This window comes from Sphaeramia orbicularis, chromosome 1, assembly GCF_902148855.1.
Source record: "Sphaeramia orbicularis chromosome 1, fSphaOr1.1, whole genome shotgun sequence".
Taxonomy (NCBI): Eukaryota; Metazoa; Chordata; class Actinopteri; order Kurtiformes; family Apogonidae; genus Sphaeramia; species Sphaeramia orbicularis.
In genome coordinates, this window is record NC_043957.1 from 35,662,498 (window position 1) to 35,685,534 (window position 23,037).

At 39.1% G+C, this 23,037-nt stretch overlaps 1 protein-coding gene across 2 annotated transcripts in view; it reads left to right on the forward strand.

Moving 5' to 3' along the window:
• Positions 1–23,037, forward strand: part of LOC115426077 (E3 ubiquitin-protein ligase SMURF2-like) — a 63,355-nt gene that overhangs the window by 17,970 nt on the left and 22,348 nt on the right. For both annotated transcript variants that reach the window (XM_030144026.1, XM_030144034.1), the window contains exons 2-9: positions 6,646–6,684; positions 8,448–8,556; positions 14,407–14,540; positions 17,967–18,032; positions 18,460–18,544; positions 18,981–19,064; positions 20,372–20,583; positions 22,572–22,656. In XM_030144026.1, coding sequence (XP_029999886.1) covers positions 6,646–6,684; positions 8,448–8,556; positions 14,407–14,540; positions 17,967–18,032; positions 18,460–18,544; positions 18,981–19,064; positions 20,372–20,583; positions 22,572–22,656 — 814 coding nt within the window. The remainder of the gene's footprint in view (positions 1–6,645; positions 6,685–8,447; positions 8,557–14,406; positions 14,541–17,966; positions 18,033–18,459; positions 18,545–18,980; positions 19,065–20,371; positions 20,584–22,571; positions 22,657–23,037) is intronic.

The window sequence follows — 23,037 nt, forward strand, 5'->3', positions numbered from 1 at the left end:
CAGTGAGTCATCTATTAAAACCCGCATGGCTGACGTTGAAGATTTCTGTCTGTGCTAAAATCCTTATTAGTAGAGCAATAAAGTAATACAAAATGAAAAATAAAAACATATACTGAGCCTATTGATTGATTCTTACTCTGGCATTTTTTTAATCAAAGACAACTGGAGGTAGGAATTTCTTTACTGAAAATTGTTGCACTTTAAGTTACCCCTGCCTTGGCTTGAGCTTCCAAATGTGGTTAATGCCCCATAAGTCAAATTAACACTTTAGCACTAAACATTTCTCAACCACGCAGGGTACTATTTGGTATCACTTGTGTTGTTTCCATATGAAGAATCACCGCTTGAATTTAACTAATGCACCCACTGGACACATGAATTCATGGAAATTGGGTCATACATTGCAGACTCTTTAATAGGTGCTCCTGTGCATTATAGACTTTCCTGACAACTGCTATAATTTCTTCCTCTCCTAAAATATTTGCATGCTGCAGACTCAAACCGAGGAGGATATAAAAGATCCAAGGACAATTGCAGTGTTCTACATACAGTGTGAGCATACAAAGGTTGTGACTGGAAGCTAATGCAGGGTGGGTTGACTGTGCTGTCCTTGTTACGCTTCCAGAGAATTAATTGAACAAATGGACCACAAAATGGATGCACTTGACCACAGAGTTGGCAATGGGCATCGCAATCACGCCATCGTCCACTGGAGTTACTGACCACAAACCCTTCGATCTAGGCAGAGCAGACCAGCTTTGTGATATGTGCAATGAGTGCAAGGGGCTACAGGCATGCTAGCTCAGTGAACTGTAGAGTGCAAATTATACACTTTTCTGAACTTGAATGCAGCTCATGTCCTTTGTCATGGCTGGTTTTCTTTATGAACACAGTTTAGCAATTTTCAGACTTTCTCCTCCTTTGAAACACATTTCTTATCTGGTTGCCCTTTCAACTGGCATCATGAATAATTAAATATGTAAGTTTTATTATTAATCCAGTATATTTATTAATGGAGATTAATTGGAGTCTGTTCTTTTATTTAGACTGAATGAATGTGCTTGTACATGACTCAAACAGGTGCATTTTCATTTGTACAAGAGCAATATCAAAGATAATCACTTGATCCATCCATCTGCGGTTTAGTTATCAAAGTGAGCACCCAGGCGAGGTTCAACCATTTGAACATCTGTCTCATCCCGCTCTGTTGCCTCTTTTCCCTCTGGACAGAGCAATGTGTAAAGAGCTGCCACAAATGGTGACTTGGAGACTCCCTTGAGAAAACAAGTAGGGAGCCCCCTTCCCCCTACCCGTCTGTTTGCGACCTCTCACCTTTTGACCAGAACTAATTCCAACCTTCAGCCTGAGCTTTGTATTCACACAGACAGAGACGTTACAAAACGGCCACCCCTCTAACTGCCATCCTTTATGGTCCGAGGCACGCTGCAGGTCTGCTAATAAATATTTATGTACTTGGTTTTTGTCATCCATAATACAGTTATTGGGCATTATTGTGCAGTGATTTATGTAAAGAACTGTGTTGCACCAGTGACACTGTGTCATTTATTGTGTCAATGCAACATATAATTTATTCTATGTAATCGCAGAAATTGTTTAATGATTTATTCAGCTAAAAATTTCACTCAGAGGCCTTCAGCATGGAAGAAAATTGTTAAACTGACAATAGTTAACCAAATATTTTCTGGATAAGCATCAAAAACATTTTTGCTTAGTGTACTTTTTGCCTATTTCCCCTCTTTTCTTTTGTGTGGTCTTCAACTGATGCTTTGTGAGCTAAATGAAGGTGTTAGTTTGAAAGGCATGTTATCAGTTCCCCTGGGGATGGGAAGCTATGTTCAACCTCATATTGTCTGGGTCAATGATAGGCCACTGTCTGTCTAAGCATCCCCCAGCTAGCAGACAGTGGTAAAGGCATTATCTCTGTATTTCACTTGTTTGGTGTGACTGTTGTTGATTTACAGCCAGCTTGTTTCAGACTGTGGAATGGGGTGGCTCACCTACAAATGGTCACACAACAGCAGCTGTTTCAACTCCTCATAAACAATGGACTGGAGTTAACCCCTTTTAATCATTTAAATACCATCACAGCTTAGCAGAGGATGAGACTAGTTTTGCTTTTCAAATAACAAATGGCCAGTATTTTTTTAATATAATGATTAATTTTAGATTATATGATTTGCGTTGCATTATATCAAGCACTTATAATCAATAATCAAATACCATGAAGAACAGTAAAGTTTTTTTAGAAGAAGGAAGTCAATAACAAACATGGCTATGGCAGAGGAGGTTTTACTAATATGGATACTACTGTTAATACTGAGAAGGGTAGTTGGAAGCAGAAGGGCCGGGCTTGCCGTGTTGTGCTTGGGTTGGGGTCCGCCGTGTAAGGCTTGGGGTGGGGTCTGCCGCTTCCGGCTCGGGCAGGGTCTCACTGCATCCAGTTCCAACCAATGACAGTAGAATTCTGTAAGTCAGTCATCCTGCAAAGCTCTAATATAAACACGAGTTGTCCAGAAATGTCATTTGAAAATGGCAAATGAGCCTGCGGTACATGCTCGTACTGAACCGTGAGGGGATACCGACTGGTACGACATGTACCATTGCACCCCTAGTGTCTACTTCACAAGGAGATGCTGTAGCTCTTTTTTACTGTGGTCAGTGTAAGCTCAGTAATGAAATGGGCAGTCTGTATCTGCCAGAATATTTGAGAGAGACCCCGCAGGTGTGCAATCATTGAATGTGTATAGTCTAGGCCTGTGCTTATATGCCTATAGAGCACTGCTTTGCATTCCGTTTCTGTCAAAACACCAGTTCTTGGTCAAGACGATCATCTGTGCATAGAAAACCAGGTCTTTCTGGTTGTTTACTGATTCCAAGTAGGCCTTGCTATTTGTGTCAGGATCTGAATGAGTCCAGGCCTCTACCAGCCATGGGTTACCCCATGGCCTACCTGCTCATGCAGCAGCTATTCAACACTACTGGGTCCCACAGAGTGCTGAGATGAGATTGAATCCTCATTGATGCTGCAATCACTGCAGTTTGAGTGTACATAAGAGCAGATGTGGTTATAATCCTATTTGGGCATGTTTATCGTAATCCTTATAGGGCCATTGTGAAATGATATTGAAATCTCTGAGTGTCATGAACCTCAGTGTGTTAAAAGAGCTGTTTCATAATATACAAAGTTCATATCAATATATATGAAACACAGTGTTTTTGCCTTCACCATCCAATTCAAGTTATTAAGGTGGCATCAGAGACCATTGTAACAGATTCATTTACTTTGCGTTCTAAAATGTGTTAATTCTTTTTGTTTGTGCTCAGTTAGTACATTTAGTAGGGTTAACAGTTAGTTGGTTTACATGATACTTAAAACACCGAATTATTGCCCTAGTCTGATTAAAACTGGACTTTAAAAGTGCATGTAAACATGTTGGCTAGACTGCAGTCAAAGTTTTAATAGTCGGACTAACACACTACTCCTGGATGTATACAGACCAGTTGGACTGGAACAGGCCCAGGTGTTCTGCACATGCCTGGGAGTCAAACAGCATGTATCTCATCTGCTCAAAAAGTAGAGCTGACAAAAAGTAGCCTGTGTACAAGTTTGTGGTGTTGTCCATTGTCATGCCAGTTCAGCTCTGGGTTGATGACTTGCTAGCTTGATACTGACTATTGTTGTGGTCTGTGATGGTGTAGGTTAACAAGCTAAAAGTGTGCATATTGCCATCTGTCATAGCGGAGGTAACATGATTTCAGCAATAAATCAATTACACTCTGTTGCATGGGATGAAGACAACAGTTTAATTATTAAGGGCATGGTTGTAGCTAGACTAATCTGTGCATGCAAACATACTGAGTGAAGCTTAGTGACTCCCTCTGAGGAAGTTGTTTTCTCAGATTGTACGGTGACACATCCAAAAATTCTTGACTTGCATTTTGCTCTTTAGACATTCTCTTGGTAACTTTAGCAACTGGTGGCTTATCTTCTCGATATAAAAGAGGCTATTTTAGCAGTCACTTCAAAATCAGTCAAGGATGGACCTTCAAATGTAGCTGATGTTTAAGATTTTCTTGGGCTTCATATGCTTTAAAAAACTTGGTGATGTTTTTAAACTCTGAAATTGTCATCCTCCTCAGCTGTCATTGGTTCAGTGTCAAATTTACGTCTCCCGTAAACCTATTTATTATCACCGGTTACTGCAGTGTGCACAGTGTAGCAGCATAGTTAGTCAGAGGACATTGACAACAATAAGAATGGCTTTTCTTGGTGGTGAATGTGGCTGAGACAGTAGAGCAGTGTACAGGTTAATCCCTTAATCTTGATGAGCATAGTTCACTAACAGAGTCTCAGTACATGTACTTTACCCTTATAGTTACATTACCTCTGTCTGGGAATGTGTAATAGTTCTGAGGACTGAAACATATTCTAACTCACAGACATTTAATCCCACTGTCAAAACATTGCACTAATTTGGTCATTTGGATTGAGACATCTGAAACACCCTTTATAATCAAATATAAACAGTGCTCCATAATTGTATAGAGGGATATCTCCCACTTTATATATCCTTAGAAAATGGACACAAATATTAGGGGTTTGGAGTCTACAAAAAAAGAGTTACTTTATATCTTTTTAAGAACAGCATTATCTTAAATGTTGGTCCCTGATTTTGTGTGTGTTAGATTCTCTGTATTCTGCCAAGAGTTTAGGCATCTGCCTCTCCTGTTTTCTCCTGTTTTTTTTCCTGTCTGCTGACAACATGGTGTCCATTTTGTCTCACAGGAGGCTCTCCTGGCTGCTTCCAATTTGGCCTGAGCCCATACTGTCGGCTTTGGCAGTGTAATTTCCCCTGACAAGCTGATGGTTATGGTTCGTGCAGTTGGCCGAGTCAGTGTAATTTGGTTTGTGTTGTGATCGCCTCTTCCCATGTTGTGATTCTGTCTGATTCATTTGACTGTGTCATTTTGGTGGCTGTCAAGGTCTCTGGATTCAATGTGTGTAATGTTAGGTTGGTTTCATATGCCTTTTTGGAAGTAGTGCTTGTTTCTCTTCACAGACTATGACACATTTTGTTGTATAATGTATGTGCATAGTGTCTTAACTGTAGCACAGGTTCGGTGTAGAGCTTTTAATCTGCTTAAAAGCCAGTGCTTTTGCACACCAGGTTTTTGTTTTTTTTTAATAACTGTCACGGGTTAAAAAATAAATTGAACCTCCTGAATTGTCAATCATTTTTACACATGGACTCAGAAACCTTTGTCCATCTTTAAAGTTTTCAGGTCAGGTCTGATTTTCTGCATATTTTTCCACATCTGTCAGTCCCTGTGGATTTTTGCACGTAATTGAATTGATGCATCAGACTTGGTGTACAGGGATGATTGTTTTTCAGATGATGGTTTTGAAATGTAGACCTGCTGTCCAAAGGCCTCAAGTGTATATTTGCCACTGAATATTTTCATCAGGACTCATTTGCTCATTTATTTCTCACAAACCAGTTTTAGTAATATTTGTGGGGTTGTTTTTTAGGAGAGATTTTAATTTTATTTAAACAAAATGGCAAAAAAATATGCAGTAATCACATTATATAAATTATAGCCATACACCATAAAAGCAACTTTGTTTGTATATAGGCTTGGTGTTTTAAGCAATAAATGACACTTTGGTGTCAGTTATGACAGGGTTTTCTATTTTCCCTGATGGGTTTTGTTGTAAAATCACTGGGGGGGCTGGGTGTCCATGATGCTAATTTAACTCTTCAATGTACTCTTACTGCTTTACCTTTTTTCTCTTGTAGTTAAATCAGTCATCGTGTATGTTACTACTGATTTAAATATCTGACACTTAGCTGCTTTGTCTCACTCTGTAATTTTCAAGTTAACCAAGCTGTATCTATACAAAGCTTTCAAATACTCAAACAGAAGCACTTAAGAAGGGGTTTAAAAAATGGGAGTACCCCAGGAAAAGAGGCAAACATAGACTCGCTCTCCTAGTTTTACTGTCTCTGTCAAGAGCAGTTGTATGTCAGCGATGCAACTCTGCTGGGACTTGATTTCTACTGGAAGAAGTGCTTGTCTAATCAATATTTTAGGAGAAACTCTTAAAACTGGTTTCATGGCATGTAATGGGACAGTGAGGCTGGACAAACCTGTATGTAGGCAAAGGGCAGCAGTAATTACCCAAGAGTGTGTCAAGTTTCATCAGGAAGACAGAAATTTATAAATAATGCAACTTTTTAGGTCATTGGACATTTTCTAAAAATGTAAGTGATGCAGATCTGTTACTGTTTTGTCCTGAGAAATTGTATGTGTGTTCAGGTGAAAGTTAAATAAAGACAAGAAATGCGCTTACAAGCTGCATAACAAGCTGATGTAGGATGAAGGCTATATCCTTGGTGCTCTATTTTCAAAATAAAGGCATCATTTGTGCTATATCAGACACTTTGTAGTGCTCCTCATTTTGTACTTACTTACAAAAGAACATGCAAACCATCACTTGTTGATGTTTTTTGGATATTCAGTGATGTCTGTGTTTGTGCAACATTTAACCTATTTACTTTGTTTAATTTGTGTGTATCTATTTTTGTCTGTCATTAATATCGCTCTTCTCTTCTTCTCCCCCAGTCTTGTGTGCAAAGAACCTGGCAAAGAAAGACTTCTTCCGTAAGTAAATCCTATTTTTACGTGTTGCTATTTATGTCCTATTCTCTCTCTTGTGCGGTAGAATAGGCTTTGTCAGCAGTGGCAGCTTGCTGGCTTTTGAAGCTGTGCTCAAGTCCCTTAGGAGCTGTGATACAGGCTAAGAGACCTGGCACGCACAGGGACCCACCACTAATGTTACTTCTAGTAGAAGGTGTTGGATCCACTGGTATGCAAGCACTTGACTTGATTAAAAATGCTTTTGATTCAGCTTGATAAAAATGACACTTCATTTAGAGCATCCTGTGGCCAATCTCAAATGGTTCGCACATACATGAATTATTATTTAGCTTTTAGAGGAAGATCCTACCATTTTTTATTTTAATGGCATTTTCAATATGAAGGACATTTTCATCAATGTCTTCTTAGGTAATGAAGATACAAGGCATTGTTTTAGTCTGTGCCATGCAGGTGGAGATACGTTATTTCCTACCCAGAAACCTAAACCTCTTCATTGGTGCAGATGTAATAATTGTGAAACCAATATGAAATCTGTCACAGTTCTGTCCTCCATTTATAGTTTCATCCTTCCACAGCTGTTGCCTTCCACACTCATTACTAATGCAAAAATGTATTCATTTGCTCATTTGACACTAACATATCTATATTTACAAATGTTACACCTGTGTTATTGACTTTCAGCTATTGTATTTTTTGGTCAAGTGACTAATGGACCTAGTATCATGACAATTGTTTTTCTTTTATTTTAATCATTTGTGTTTAGTAAATGTGTGTTTAAATATGAGAAGTTAATTTAGAGACTCTTCCTCCAACAAAAAATAGAATTCTACAATCATTATTATGGTAATTGCTTGTTACAGTGTTACGGTAAAACCACTGAAATACAATAAGAGGAAGGTGTTGAGCTAGTTGGGTTTGTCCTCCATTAACCTGGAAGTCACAGATCTCATGCATACACACACTCAGACATAAACAATCACAAAGGAAGTATGTGGGTAACGAAACAGGTTTGACTTGCGTGAAGTATCGGTGCCCAGAGGAATGCTCAGACATGCACAACACACATGTATAGTGACATAGATACTGTATGTGCATGTACAGTATGTGCTGCTGCATGTGCCGTGTGTTTGTTTTCCTAAAATACATATTAAAAGTTGGGAAACTCTCTGAACATTTGAGGCACCTTTGTCTGCTTAAATTATCAGAGATTGGACAGGACTCTTGCTTCCATTGTCTCAAATCAAACTGAAACGCAAAGTGGAAAAAGAAAGCCAAAGATGACACCTGCCTCACACAGGCAGAGAGTTTCCCTCTCATTGCCTATTAAATGAAAACAGTCACTCTGCTTCATCTGACCCATTTTTATGACCTTTGCCTCAGCCCGCTTGAGTAATAATAACATGGTAACTCGGCTTTTATCAAAAGCTGTTTCTATAAGAGATGTAAATGTGGTGTTCAGCAAATAAATAAATAAATAAATAAGCAAGCAGATTAATTCACCATGAACTAAACTTGCAATTTCATTAACTTTCATTTCTTCCTTAAAAATACTTGGTAACATTTTAGTGTGAAGCATAACTGACAACAATTTAGTAATGGATTGAGTCACATAAATTATCAAGCTACATTAATCAAAATTCACTTTTGATGTAAATCTGTAATGACAAATAAAGTCTGTCTATGTCTAAATGAGTCAAACAGGGGTTGGTCATGTCACATATATCAAATTGATGAAAAGTGATTCTTTTGCTTTGTTTATTTAACAGGGTTGCCAGATCCTTTTGCTAAAGTGGTGGTGGATGGCTCAGGACAATGCCACTCTACAGATACTGTGAGAAATACGCTGGACCCCAAGTGGAATCAGCATTATGATCTGTAAGTCAACACAAGTGTTTCCAAGCAATGTAATATATTAAATGAAGTTCAGGTCAGATGTAAACATACATGTATTCAGACTAGGGGTGCAACGGCACACATTGTACAGTTATACCATTTGGTATGTCCCTCATGGTTTGGTACAAGCATGTACTGTGGTACAGCTCATGTGTCATATTCAAAAGACATTTCCGGACAACTCATGTTTATATTAGAGCTTTGTAGGGCGACTGACTCACGGAATTCTATTGTCATTGATTGGAACTGGACACAGAGCCCGTTTAGAGCAGGACCGGAGCAGGAGCCGATGGAGCCCAGCTCGAGCTGGACGCAGAGCACAGCCCTTCTACTTCCAACTACCCTTCTCAATATTAACATTAGTATCCACATTAGTAAAACCTTGTCTGTTGTTGCCATGTTTGTTATTATTGACTTTCTTCTTCTCAAAAAACTTTACTCTTCTTCATGGTATTTGGCCAGTATGGTAATTAAGAGTGGCACCCTCTGGTGGATTGATTGAGAAAGGCTCATTCCAACATACAGGACGCATGGAAGTATGAAGGCAGTGACGCATGACATTAGAAACGAACGTACCTATTTACATATGTAAAGCGAACATAAAAATGAGCCTTAAGGCTCTCCATCAGCTCCCAGTTACGTTTTGGCACACCGCTGGCCTCTGCATCCGAACGGTACAGTACCGTGAACCGTGACTCAAGAACCGCAGTATGTACCGAACTGTGGATAACTTGTACTGTTGCATCCCTAATTCAGACTCAGCTTTTCAGCTGTTTACATGTATTCTTTGGTACTTTGCCCAAATTCTTTATTTTCTATATAGAATGCAGTTTGGGGCAACACGGTGGTGCAGTGGTTAGCACTTGTGCCTCACAGCAAGAAGATCCTGGGTTCAATTACAACACCAGTCGATGGGGGTGGGACCTTTCTGTGTGGAGTTTGCATGTTCTCCCCGTGTCTGCATGGGTTCTCTCCGGGTACTCCAGCTTCTTCCCACAATCCAAAGACATGCACTGATAGGTTAATTGGTTAATCTAAATTGCCCATAGGTGTGAATGTGAGAGTGATTGTTTATCTCTATATGTCAGCCCTGCAATGAACTGGTGAAATGTCCAGGGTGTACCCCGCCTTCACCTGTAAGTAGCTCGGATAGGCTCCAAGTGACCCTAGTGAGGATGAAGCGGGTTCAGAAAATGAATGAATGAAAAATGCGGTTTGTCTTAATTATTATGCAACTTGAATAGTAAAAAGTGCCTTTTTAGCTGTTCATCTACGGTATATGTATCAACTATATACACTTTTTTATGCCTCATTTATGATCACTGATTTCATACAAGGTCACACACCATATGAAACACAAACAAGAGAAATAATTCTGTCGTATAAATGCAGACTACTGTTCTTCTTCCCTTGAGAGTGTATCTGCATGAAAAGCTATGACAAGTGTTTCGGGAATATATTTGGCTGTCTTTTGTCTGTGTGCAGCAACACCCATCTATCAACCTTTTAAGTTTTTTTTTTTTTTTAACACGTGAGCCAGAGCAACTTGTATGGTAGTGACTTTCACATTTATGACTGCAGGCCTCACTCAATTAATCACCATTAAGTGTTTATATGATTCTTGTTTGGTGTTACATAGGTTAATATATGGTTTGAGTGCTACTGCATTTTAATTATCTCTTTCATACGGAACGACATATCAGTCCTCATGAATCTGTTACTTAATCCTAGAATGCGGAAGTATTCCAATCATTTTCATTTAGTCTCAGAAATATCAAAGCTAATCATTGATATTCAAAATTAAATCTATGAATAATACAACAAATTCACCAAAAAGGATGAAGGACATAAAAGCTTCTCATATTTTGTGGCCACGCTGCCTTCTTAAGTTAAAACATACACGTCAGTCTCAGAAGCTTTAGTCTACACAAAGATTCAACACGATTTCAATGCAGCTGTGTACTGTCATTGATCTCTTTCCTGAATTCTGGCCATTGCAAGCAGGGATGACCCTAAAGGACCCAAAGGACCCACTGGCAGCCAAGCTCATGTAATGGTGAAAGATGTACGCAAAACAGGGGCAGAACGCTGTTGTAATGAACACCTAATAGGAAAGGGTCATAAATTTGAGGTAGAAAGGAAAAATGGAACCATAAAGTGAAAGATTGTGAGCAACAAGAGTTGGACACAAGCTTCAAGAGTGTGTTCAATAATAGCACTAAAAGAATATGGAGTTTTGTGAGGAGGAGGAAGACTGTGGCACCGTCTTCAACCCTGCAGATAGACTAAATAAGAATTTGACTTTAAAAAAAAGGACATTATAATGGAGTCCAGCTGTGGACTACATTTTTCACATTTTTGTGTGCATATGACTCTGTGCCTCTTTCTCTCGTAGAAGAATAACTACATCTGGCCTTCTGGGTCCATACTTTTTTTTTTTCCTCCAATGCACTCACCTGTTTCTTAATGTTTCCTTTTCCCCGTGAACTGTAACCCCAGATTCCCTCCCACTTTTACATAATTATATTCCCCCCTCTGTATCTCCTCCCTCTTTTGAGGAGTGTGTTCCCCGCCAGCGACCCCGGCCTTTTCCGCTAGTTCAGGAAATGGCTAGCATGCCACAGAAGGCAGATGGGAGTGTGGGCTTAGCTGTGTGAAAGCTCACCACACCCCCATTTCCAGCCTCTAGGCTTAGAAGATGGGATCCATTCCCAAAAGATACTGATACTGCCATGGTGCATGTTGCCCTGTGTAACTGACAATAAGTGTGCCACTATGATTACAGATGGATGATGCGTTAAAAGACATCTGATGGGAATGGTCTCTTCCAGGATCAAGATATCCCCATAAACAGAGTGTGAGGAGTCACTGAATGGAGTTAATGCATTAAATTGACAGCAAATGTAATTATACTCATTCACAGTAACTAAGGCAAACTCCAATTTAAGTGACTTATCAAAGTGTTAGTACGAAGGTATTCACATCTGAATATATTCTTATTAGAAGCTGCATGGAGAACATAGCAGCCAAACACACAAAGAAATTTGGCCTCATCATTGGATTAGAATTTTAATGCTGGAAATATAACAATATTATTAGTGTTGGTTTATGTGTATTTATAAAAGTAATCAAGTTACAATAAAATGAGTTGTGTAGCGTAGGTGCCAACACTGATAATATGCTATTACCATCAGTCATCAGATCTCAAGCCAGTTGAAGACCCCTAGGAGACTTTGGACTAATTTGCATTCTCCATCATCATCATCATCATCATCAAAACAAACACCAAATGAGGGAATATGTTTTGGAAGAATAGTGTTTGACCCACCTGTAGCATTCACGGACGTGTATACTCAATACCAAGACTGTCTGAAGCTGTCCTGTGGAGGCCCTAGCATCACAGTGAGACACGTTATGTTGTTGTGGTCAATTTCAAGCACATCTGTAACTATTCTTTAAATTGTAATAGATGTTGTATGATTTATACTCATGTCCTGTATCAGTAGTAATAACACCAAGCCAAATATTGGCAGCATAATGTGTGGCCTTACATTATGTCTCACATCCATGACCTCAGTAAGATGTATCTGGTTTTAGCAAGCTTACTCCTCATTTTCAGCCTCCAATTTTCAGCATTCTCAGTATATCTTCTTATCCTGCTGTAGTTATGGAGTGTAATTTGTGTTTATTACTAACATGAACTCTTTTCTCTGTACTGTATATTAGTGCTGCACTTGCACGGTCCACAATCTACTAGACCTTGTTCCAGGTCAGAAGGGCACACAAATCCACTTAAAGTACAGTCACATCTGAACCTCTGTGCTCATAAGTGGTAGTAGCTTAACTTGGGTAACCATTTTTCTGCTTTTGTCTGCTGAGAGTAGCCACATATTTTCTATGTTTCTAAAGGTAGAAGCAAAGAATTAAAAATGGCACTTAGTTCAGTGTAATGTGGGTTTTGAGGGAAGCCATGGAGAATGCTTTGGCCTCAACTCCAATTACATAAATCAGATTGAGATAGTTGATATGCACGAGCCAGAGCTGTAGAATCTACATCTTGATTTATGCACAACTGAAGGCTGTCCAAAGTTAATATGAAATATATTCAAGGTAGAAAGAAACCTTATCTTTGATTTCAGAATATAATGTATGTTCATTCCTTGGTAAGAAGTCCTGCAGATCTGGATTTTGTGTATCCTGGAAAGTCAAGCTGGAATTTTCCCCCTTGACTGCTGTTGTTTGGAAAATTTGGACTGCTCACTTACATTTTTTTGTTATTGTAACCACCTAATGAAATATGCATGTGAATGTGTGTGTCATTTTTGTCATATTAGTTTTCTGTTCATGTTTGAAAAATAGATTTAGTGGAACAATCTTATGATTACGCACATTACAATCACATTATCAGTTCATATGTGACTTTCACCAGTATCATCTTTGTTATTGGATTATTTCAGCACCTTGTAACAATATTTAACAGTCATTTTAGTATTAACTGTAAACCATGTTGAAACAGTCTCCTCACCAGAATGTTAAGTGAGAGGACAAGGCTTCCCAATAGTGTTTTTGGCTTGGTTATTGTAAATGAGGACAGAACATTGTGTTCTACCTGTTCCCTTGACCTCAGACGCACAGTAATTGTCTTGTTTGCTATTTCAGTTCTCTTTTTTTGTTGTTGTTGTCTCTCCAAGATGGTGCTTTACACAACATGACACAGCATCTCCATCAGTCACAAGTACTACAATGTCTGCAGATGCTTAAAAAGTTGTTTGTTTTTTTTTAAATTATTTAGTGATAGATGTCAGTCTGAAAACCACAAAGCTAAAAAGTTAATATTTGGATCTAAATTGACATTTCTGATGTTCATCTTTTTAAACACTGTACCTAATGCATGTGCTCTATATTTTACAAAACAATTGATTAACGTGAATCATAGACTTATATAAAATTCAAGACAAAATGCATACTTACCAGACCTAAAAGACACGTGAAAAAATGTTTAAAAATAAGTAAATGTCTGGGTTTTGTGACTTGTATGAAACTGAAACACAACAGGTTTTGATGTGTCTCACAACATCATCAGCTGTTGGCTTTCTTTCTAAACCAAACTGAGGTTTGGACACATCACCATCTACAGAAAGAAAATGCTGTGTTGCCAAGATGCGAACAACCTCTGTTACATCCTGTTCAGATTTTCAGATGGAAAGTAGAAACTGGATCATGCAGCATGCTAAAAAATCCACTAGCCACAAGCGTTGTTCGTAATTTCCATGCAACAGCTTCTGTGACTTGGCTTAATTTAAATTTCTGCATGCGTAGAAGGGAAGCCCCTCTCCTCGTCAGTGATATACAACATAATATGGAGCTTGGGCTTAGAGTGGGCTGCTAGGCTGTAATTATGTGTGTGTATTTGTCACTGATTTGTGATTGTGCATTTGCATGTTTCACTATGTCTGTGTGTTTACTGTGAGAGCTGTCTGAGTCTCAGACAGTGGTAGAGCACATCGCAGGGACTTCCTCTGTTCTTCAACCACGACTAGACTGGCCTCAGCTGTGCTAAATCTGCACAAACACAACCAAGCACATACACACGAGTCACTTTAAATTCAGCTAAATGGCCTCTCGACACAGTCACATAGTCTACACCACAAGCACAGTCTGCATTGTTCTGTTTCTTAAAGGGAGAAGTCACATGCAAAGTTGTGTTTTGATATTTTTTGTCTTTTCTACACAGAATGTATTTATGTCTTGGAAATCTTAATAAAACCATGCATTTTTGTCTGGATTGTAAAGATCTGCTCTGTTCCACTCCCTCTCTCCTAACCCTGTCAGATACATTGGAAAGGCCGACTCCATCACCATCAGTGTATGGAACCACAAGAAGATCCACAAAAAACAAGGAGCGGGTTTCCTAGGATGTGTTCGCCTCCTGTCTAATGCCATTAATAGACTCAAAGACACTGGCTGTAAGTACCTGTTTTTATGTATATAAGCGTGATCTCTGTGTCTCACCAAGACTAGAGGGTGAATCTTCACTTGCTTCAATTTTATCCATCAGCAGTTTGAATACACAGCAGTTGTCAGTGCATTTTAATATATTACATCCTTCATTTTCTGTATTTCTGCAGAAGACCACTTTGTTATCCATTAAGAGAAGCAGTACTATTGTCACTCATGTATGCACACATACAGTATCAAGAACACAGTATACAAGGTAACTGTCTTTCTATATCTGGGTTTTATCTGGAAGCTCAGTAGTCTGTTTCTACACATACACAGCTGTTTTATCCCTAGTGGTCTCCTGCTACTCCTATGCCAGCCATTCATTGCAGTAAGATTTACGACCACAATACACAAGCAACTTCTTTACACAAAACATATCATAAACACCGCCTGGTGTGGCTGCTTTTGGCACCTGGGACTAAATCAATAGCCACATTTCTTTCTACAGCAGTGCAGCTAATCTTGATGTATTGTCCATATTAAATGTTTCTGTCAGAGAAACAAATAATGTTTTCTCTGGAAGCTCAGTCCTGCTGGTAAACTTATTGTCCCTGTTTGGAGCAAGATGCAAAAAGAAGGAGGAGAAGGAGGATGCTGTTTTGAGATATTTGTGTCATATTTCTTCTGAATAATCCTCAGCTGAACAGAAAGTAGATTCTAGCCAGTGTTGGTAACATTGAAGATTTTGCACGCACAGTTTTAAATGAGTAATTTCCCATCTGCATGACTGCTGGCTCTATATTGTGCCCTTTGATTTCCAACGTCTTTTCTGTGGAGCCGCTTGTTAGCAGTGTCTGCCTTGCTGGCAGTACCAGTCAGTTGATACTGACACATACAGTATACACTTAACTCCAGACCATACTATCCAATTAACATTCTTTCCATCTATTATCCTCCTTTCCTTCAATCCATCTTCCTGACCTGTCTTAAATACATACAGTCAGATATGTACCAGAACTAACGCTCTCAGTCACATTTTTCCCTCTCTTATTCTGCTTTTTTATATTTCCATTCATCCGTTCTATGAGTTTTACCCCACAACCACTTGAGAAATTGTCCTAATGTAATTTTCATTTTTTGGACCATGTTGTTTTTTTTTTGTTTTTTTTTTTTAAACCAGACTCCTAGTTGGATGATATCATGGATGTAATTCAGTAGCTTCTTACTCCAGTTCCAAATTGTCAAGCAAAATACTTCTCATAAGAGTTCAAAATAGGTTCTTGTGACCTTTATGTTCACTCCTAAATAGCATTTTTGCTCATAAAGGCATATTCCAACAAAAACCACAACAACTTCAATGTTGCCACAAAAGGGACCCTGACAGCCACTGAAGCCTGGTGCCATACTCTACCCTGCAGCGCCAGAGGACATGCCCTCAGATTTACCCGCAACTTCCAGAAACAGACGCCATAGGCTCCAGTTAGGCTCCAGACCAGCCACTTACTGTACAGCCAACATGGCAGAAATTATACTTTATCACAGCCACAGGAAGTGGACAGGGAGACATGATCTATGACAAGACACCAGTCCTCACATTATCCTTTTGTTCTTACTTGAACAGTGCCCAGTCTGTGGTCTTAGTCAGATGCACACACACACAGACATAATAAGGTACAAACACACACACAGTCTTTACTGGAATAGATTTGATTCCTAGAAGTCTTAGCTCACTCTTTCATCCAACGCAAATACAAACTGGCTTAAAGCTTTTTTACTCCCACAACACACATACACACCATTGTGAATTTGGGGAAGGGTGATTTTCTAGTTTACTAGAAGATGTTGTGGCAGTATTCTGAGCTCAGCTTCCTGTAGCATCACAGACACAAACCTCTAAGACCCACTTCTGAACCCTCAGTCGCAGATGCAGACACCACCAGTGTTTCAAAATGACTTTTCTGACTTCATATCTTTGTCTGCCTCCCTTTGAACCCTGCTGTATGGTTTTATAATTGTCTCTTTCTATGTGTGCATCCAGCATATACTTCATAAATCAAGTATCATAGTTGATCGTTGATGAAATTGTTGGTTATATTTACAGTGTTATTGATTTGCAATTCCTCTATTGTTTGCTGATTTTATATGTGCATATAGACATATGCAGAGATGCGCATAAGTTAAACAAACCAATGCATGAACACGCTGCTGCTCTCACATCTACACATTTGGCTGAACATAATCCACACACCGGTGTAGTTAGTTTATTGTAGCACACAAATTTTATGGCTTTGCTGAACTGAGTGCTGTAGCAAGGCTTTGTGGTTAAAGGTCTTTAATGTTCTGTGTCTCTTCTCTTATTTAAGATAGAAATCTGCTTACTATTCCAGCCATGTAAGGCTTAGACTATGCCTGTTTAGTCTAGACATGTATCCGGAACAGATGCATACACACACAAGCAGACACACACATAAATGTCTGCAGACCAGCCATAAGATAGTTAAGAATTGCTTAGTCCATACACACTTATTTATACACATGCAAAATCGCATAAGCAAACCAAACAAATGACAAATCCAGTCTGATTTTTGCTTTAAGAACCACGGCACCTCTTTATCTGCCTGACTCTCATTCACTTTCATTCTGTATCTTTCAGTCTGCATATTTCTCTTCTTCTCCCCACACTCACATTCTGGATTATCTCTGGGTATCTTTTTGGTTTTTCACATTTAAATTAGCCAGAGCATCTACTGAACTTCCAGTGTCTTTACACCGCATGCACGCACTTGCATGTTTAATAGTTGCCATAGGATAACATTCCTCCACTGATCAGCTGGACTGGTCATGCACAAACCTCCCTGTGGATTAACATGTGTGTTTGTGTATGAGAGAAGGAGAATAAGGGAGAGAACGACATAGAGAAGGATCGCTGAGAGTATCTGTGTCTGGATCTTGTTCAGAGTTCACATGCTGTCTGTGTCTGGCAGCGGTATCGTTTGCTGAGCATACAATCCGTGCACATCCATTTACATAACTGTAGCTTCTTTCTGCAGTAAGCTGATTTCTTTACCGTGTTTGTGTTTACTGTATTAAGAAGTGTCCTTAAAACTTCAGAATTATTTTTCACTTGTATATATTTTATGAAAAAGAGTATTTAAGTGGAAATGTAACTGTGACAAAGTGTTTTTGGCTGTAACAGATACCACAACACAGCTTGAAGTCTAAATAAGTCGATTTGATTGAACTATTTCTAAAATTCAGTTGTGTCTCCATCTGCATCACACAGACACAGTTATTTGAAGTTATTACCAGTTGAAGTAAACAGTAACACTCTCTGGAGGTTTTCATCATTTCAGATATAATGCATACTGATGTTTTTGGACTGGATGCCTGGTAACACGAGTAAAATATTAAAGATTATTGAGTGGTTTGTTTTATGTTTTTCCCTGCAGATCAGAGACTGGACCTGAATAAGTTGGGCCCAAATGACAATGATACTGTGAGGGGACAGATAGTAGGTAAGAAAAAAATGGCTTTATTTTCATACTAAAACAAGTCAAGCAATAGCTATTATGTGCACATTTTTTAATGTTTTTTGTGTCTCTGTAAGCATTAACATGTTTTTGTATTTATAGAAAAAAGTGTTGTGGACAGATCTCTTGTATTTTGACTACAGTACTTTTGTGAAAATCTAAAAACACAAACCAATCAATAGGCTGAAGATACTGTGTGTGTTATTTCTGTGTACTTGTTGTAATTCAAAGTCACTAGTTACTTGTCATCTTGATTTTATCAATGTAAATATTGAGTCATCTACAGGTGGTTATGAATCAATGAACATCATGATGCATTCTGTAACACAAACGGAGAAAATGAAATTGAAAGTGGTAGATTATATTTCTTGGGAAAGTTTAAATTCCATTTTCTTTGTCTTTAACTTTGTAGTGAGTCTTCAGTCCAGGGATCGCATCGGGACTGGAGGGCCAGTGGTGGACTGCAGTCGTCTGTTTGACAATGACTTACCTGATGGGTCAGTATGTTGCAGATTAACCAAAACGGACTTTTCTTTAGGTCTACTCAGTACTTTGCTTTAGCTTGAACTCTCCCATATATCTCTAGAACTATTTTGGAAAAGCCAAAGACACAGAATGCATCTTGAAGGAATACCCCATTGTTTGGGGGTCCGTTTGCTAGTATTAGTGTGGGTTTGTCTATTTATAATACCTTTAGAACAAACCCACCTTGTATTTCACATGACAAGCTTAGCTTTTTGCCCACTGAGTGCTCTTTAAAAATGTAATTACCTTTGTCATATTACAAGAAGGATACAGTGTTTGCAATGGTATTAAAGCAGATTATCTTTAATTTGAGAAAAGGGCATAGAAGTGTTCTTTATTTTTCTGGTATTTTTATTATCAAATGCTGCAATTCCATGCCCTTTAAAAATGTTTTTTTAATTGAAACAGTTGGGAAGAGAGGAGGACCGCCTCTGGGCGCATACAATACCTGAACCACATCACACGTACGACACAATGGGAGAGACCAACCAGGTGTGTTTGCAGACTTTTTTCATTTATTTTTAACCGTATACTTCCTGCCTTGAGCATTACAGGTGTACAGATGTAATGTACAACCTTTGGGCCTGTGTGTAAAAAAAAAAAAAAAAAATTCATGTGTTTAAAAAAAAAAAAAGAAAAAACTTCTGCTCAGCCTAGTCCCACTCTCAACACAGTAATAATCTGTTGCTAATGAGTGAATTACTTTTAATTTCCTTAGGCCTCCCCTTACACCACCAAACCACAACACTTGGTACACACATGCACAATCACACATACACAAACACTAAACAAACAAGTCAAGCAGTCAGCCAGTCAGGTTTTACTTGGCCCTGGCTGCTACAGGAACAACTGTCGCCTTCCTACTCAGACCATATCAGCAGAGCCATTAGAGGAGTAGGCAAATAAGTGGCACCATCTCACCCACTCTTACACATCTCTACAGAACAGAATGAGGTTAGGCGCACAGGAAATTGTGAGGAAAGTTTAAGAGGTTAGACATAGACACAGGTAGGAACGTTGATATTAAGTTGGAAGATGAGGAGGTGAAGGAGTCCTGAGTGTCTGATCATTTTTCCTGTCACTGCTCCCAGATGACAAAAATGTAATCCTGCTCATGAACATGTTTTAGAACGAGGTTGAGGTAAGGAAAGACTGAGAAGATAAACGTGAGAATATGAAGACAAAACAAGGGAGAGTTGGGAGATTTAACTGACAGCAACAAAATAGGAAATGGGAGTGGGGATGATAGTGTGGGGTGTGGAGTGGGGGAGGAGCTAGGTTGTGCACTGACAAACACACGACACCCACACTGTGGTCAGACATGTTACACACGCACTTAAAGAAGGTGTAAGCCAGTCTGTTTGTTCACAGTTCTTAAGTAGCAACTTAAATAACGCATACACCCTTGAGAGTTTACTGTTGGCTTCTATGCAGCTCATAATCCTTCATACCACTCTAATCCTAACCATAATCATGAAATACATTTTCCTCTGACAGACTGATGACATAAGCTGTTGGATTTTTGCTGTATGTCTAGATATAACAAAAAGAAATAGATTTGCTACAGACAATGTAATGTGGTCTTAATACACTGCCAGTGAGTTGCACATGGATTTTTTTTTTCCTATTTTTGCCTTTATTTTATTGATGTAGGTAAATTTCTGTTCATATATTAATTTTAGTTCCACCCTTTTCAGTTTCTCAGTGATGATTACAAATATTTTATTTGTGCAATATTTAATAAATAAAATTGCATTGAAGCCAAGATGAAAATTACTCATGATCATACTCTCTTTCAGGCCAGCATCAGAGTACTCCAGCCCATCAGGGCGTCCTCTGAGCTGTGTGGTGGATGAAAACACGCCAGTGATGACACCTGTTAATGGGGCTGAGGCCAGCGGCCCACCAGGTGAACACCGGATCCAGGAGAGGCGGGTTCGATCTCAACGGCACCGCAATTACATGAGTCGAACACACCTCCATACACCACCTGACCTGCCTGAGGGCTACGGTGAGAGATATACAAGTGTCACACACACAAATATACTGTAAACACTTTCTCTGAGCCCAGGGGTTGCATGTGAGATCCAACATGTACATGTTGAAAAGACTGGAAACTAAATAAAATTAGAGTCAAATTAAGTGTGAGAGCCAGTTCTACAGATGTTTACACTATAATTATTATACTGTAGATACCAAGGATATAATATATATGTAGTCTCTTGAAATGAAAAGTATACTAGATCTAGATCAATATAAAAGCAATAAAGCTACATCAGATACTTTTCAAAGTTTGTATAAGGTGTAGTTTTAGTATGTAGGGAAGTCTTCTGATTTACTGTGTGTGTATAGTGAATCTTTTTTTAATGTGATTTTGAACATTCAGGATACGATATTATTTCTGTGTTGATTGACCTTGGTCTGGTATATTTAGAAATGGAGTTAAAGTGTCATCTCTGATTCTCTTTCCGTTTGTCTGCTCTGTCCTTGGACTCAGTCACCCTTTTTTCTACTACCTTGAAGTTCAGCGTTATCTTTATCGTCCCACTAGGGGGAAAAGGCAGCATCAACAATAAAACAGAAGTGCTGAAAATCTAAGTGTGTACCAAACACCGCTATTTCACGGTATCTCTTTCTCCAAACACAGTATAGCCACTCCTACTCCATCCTTTACAGCACCATTTCTTAATGATGTGACTGGCACAACATTATCATAATCAAAGATTTCCCAGTTTTACAATGTTTTGACTGTGCAGATGTAATATTCCCACAGTAAAGGAAAGTAGGAATTACCAAGAAATCCCTTTCATTCGTTCAGCCCTGAGAATGTTTTTTTAGATTATTAGTCTTCTTTCATGACTGTAATTGATTTACTTACCTTGAGGGCAATCAACCATGTTGGGAAATGCAAATTAGTTGGAAAATACTGCAAAAGCTACACTAATGACTCTGACCTTTTTGTTTTTTAAAAGCTTTACTTTTTACAGTTAACCACAGTGCACCCTGCAAAAGACTGTAAAATAAATTATTATTTTAAGGGTGGCGCTGGATGTCAGGGCTTTCAAATGGCACTGTTGGACCTATGCCCCCTTTGAAATGTCCTGCTGCGTCCACTGAGGCTGGCCGAGGTTGGACAAAGTGAGTCACTGATGCCCAACAGCTTGTGGGCTTTCTTCCTCAGCTGAACCCTCTGAACCACGGCTGGGCGTGGTGACGGAGCGTGAGAGAGAAAGAGACAGGGAATGTGTAAGGGGAAAAAGAGAGGGAGAGGTGAATAGGAAATGAGTTATGCCAGTAGGAAATCGGGGTGGGGGCATAGTGATGGATTGGTGGGTGAATATAAGCACAAGCAGCACAGCATTCACACACACATTCTCCAGTCATCTATGAGGTGGATGATCCAATAAGCCTGTGACGGATTGCAAATCAGATCCACTCTGCCCATTTTGTTTTTTGTCTTGGTGTCCTCAGATCCTTAATTTGTTTACAGTATATTATATTAGTGGTTTTGGCTCATGACACAGCATTTTCCTTTCCATTTCCTTTGGTTTTAGAGATTAATAGTGGGTGACTTTCATAGCGTACACCAACCATTTAGAGAAAACAGGGCGAATAAGATGTATCGACTAACCCTTTTTCAAGGAAAAACACTTGTGGAAGCCTTTGATGAATTTCCTTCACATTTTATTTCCCTCATCATCTTGGGATCGCCCTGGAGACTGGAGAGGAACTAATTGATTACTTTGGCGTACACCTTGAGAAACTCTTGGGTCAACAGTGTTCCTACAGTTTGCCTGTCACATCAATTATAAATAGCCTTTCCTTTATTCCAAAACAAACAAACTCACTATCCATGTTTGTACCCACCAGGACTAGCCCACAGAGCAACAGTACCATCATCAATTTCACTAATGTGTCAGCTGTGTTTTCACCTCTTCAGGAAACACATTTTTAACCTATTTTCTTCTTGTCCTCTTTATTTTTTGTGGGTTTTTTTAGAGCAAAGAACAACTCAGCAAGGTCAGGTCTACTTCCTCCACACACAAACTGGAGTCAGCACGTGGCATGACCCCCGGGTGCCCAGGTAAACGTTGTTATACACTCATTTTGTCCAGATTTTTTTTATGTTCTCAGGGTAGCCTTTTCTGATATGTGGTAAATATTAAAGCAGCATATGACTTTCATCACAAATTTTTCTTAAAATTTGTAAAACCCCAGTGATAGCCTAATCATCACTAATCCATTAGTCTTTCCGTGCTTACACACCTGAATTACTTCCCTCATGGTGAACAACTTCGAAGATGACTCCATCACAAGCGGTCCATTTGTTTACATACCATACTGATACGTCACTCAGGCCTTTTTGGAAATTTTGTCGCGAAGTGCATTGAGGGAATCAGAATTTTACACAGTTGCAGCAGCAACAAACACAGAGACAAGCAATGAAACCGTGTCTGCTATCGGG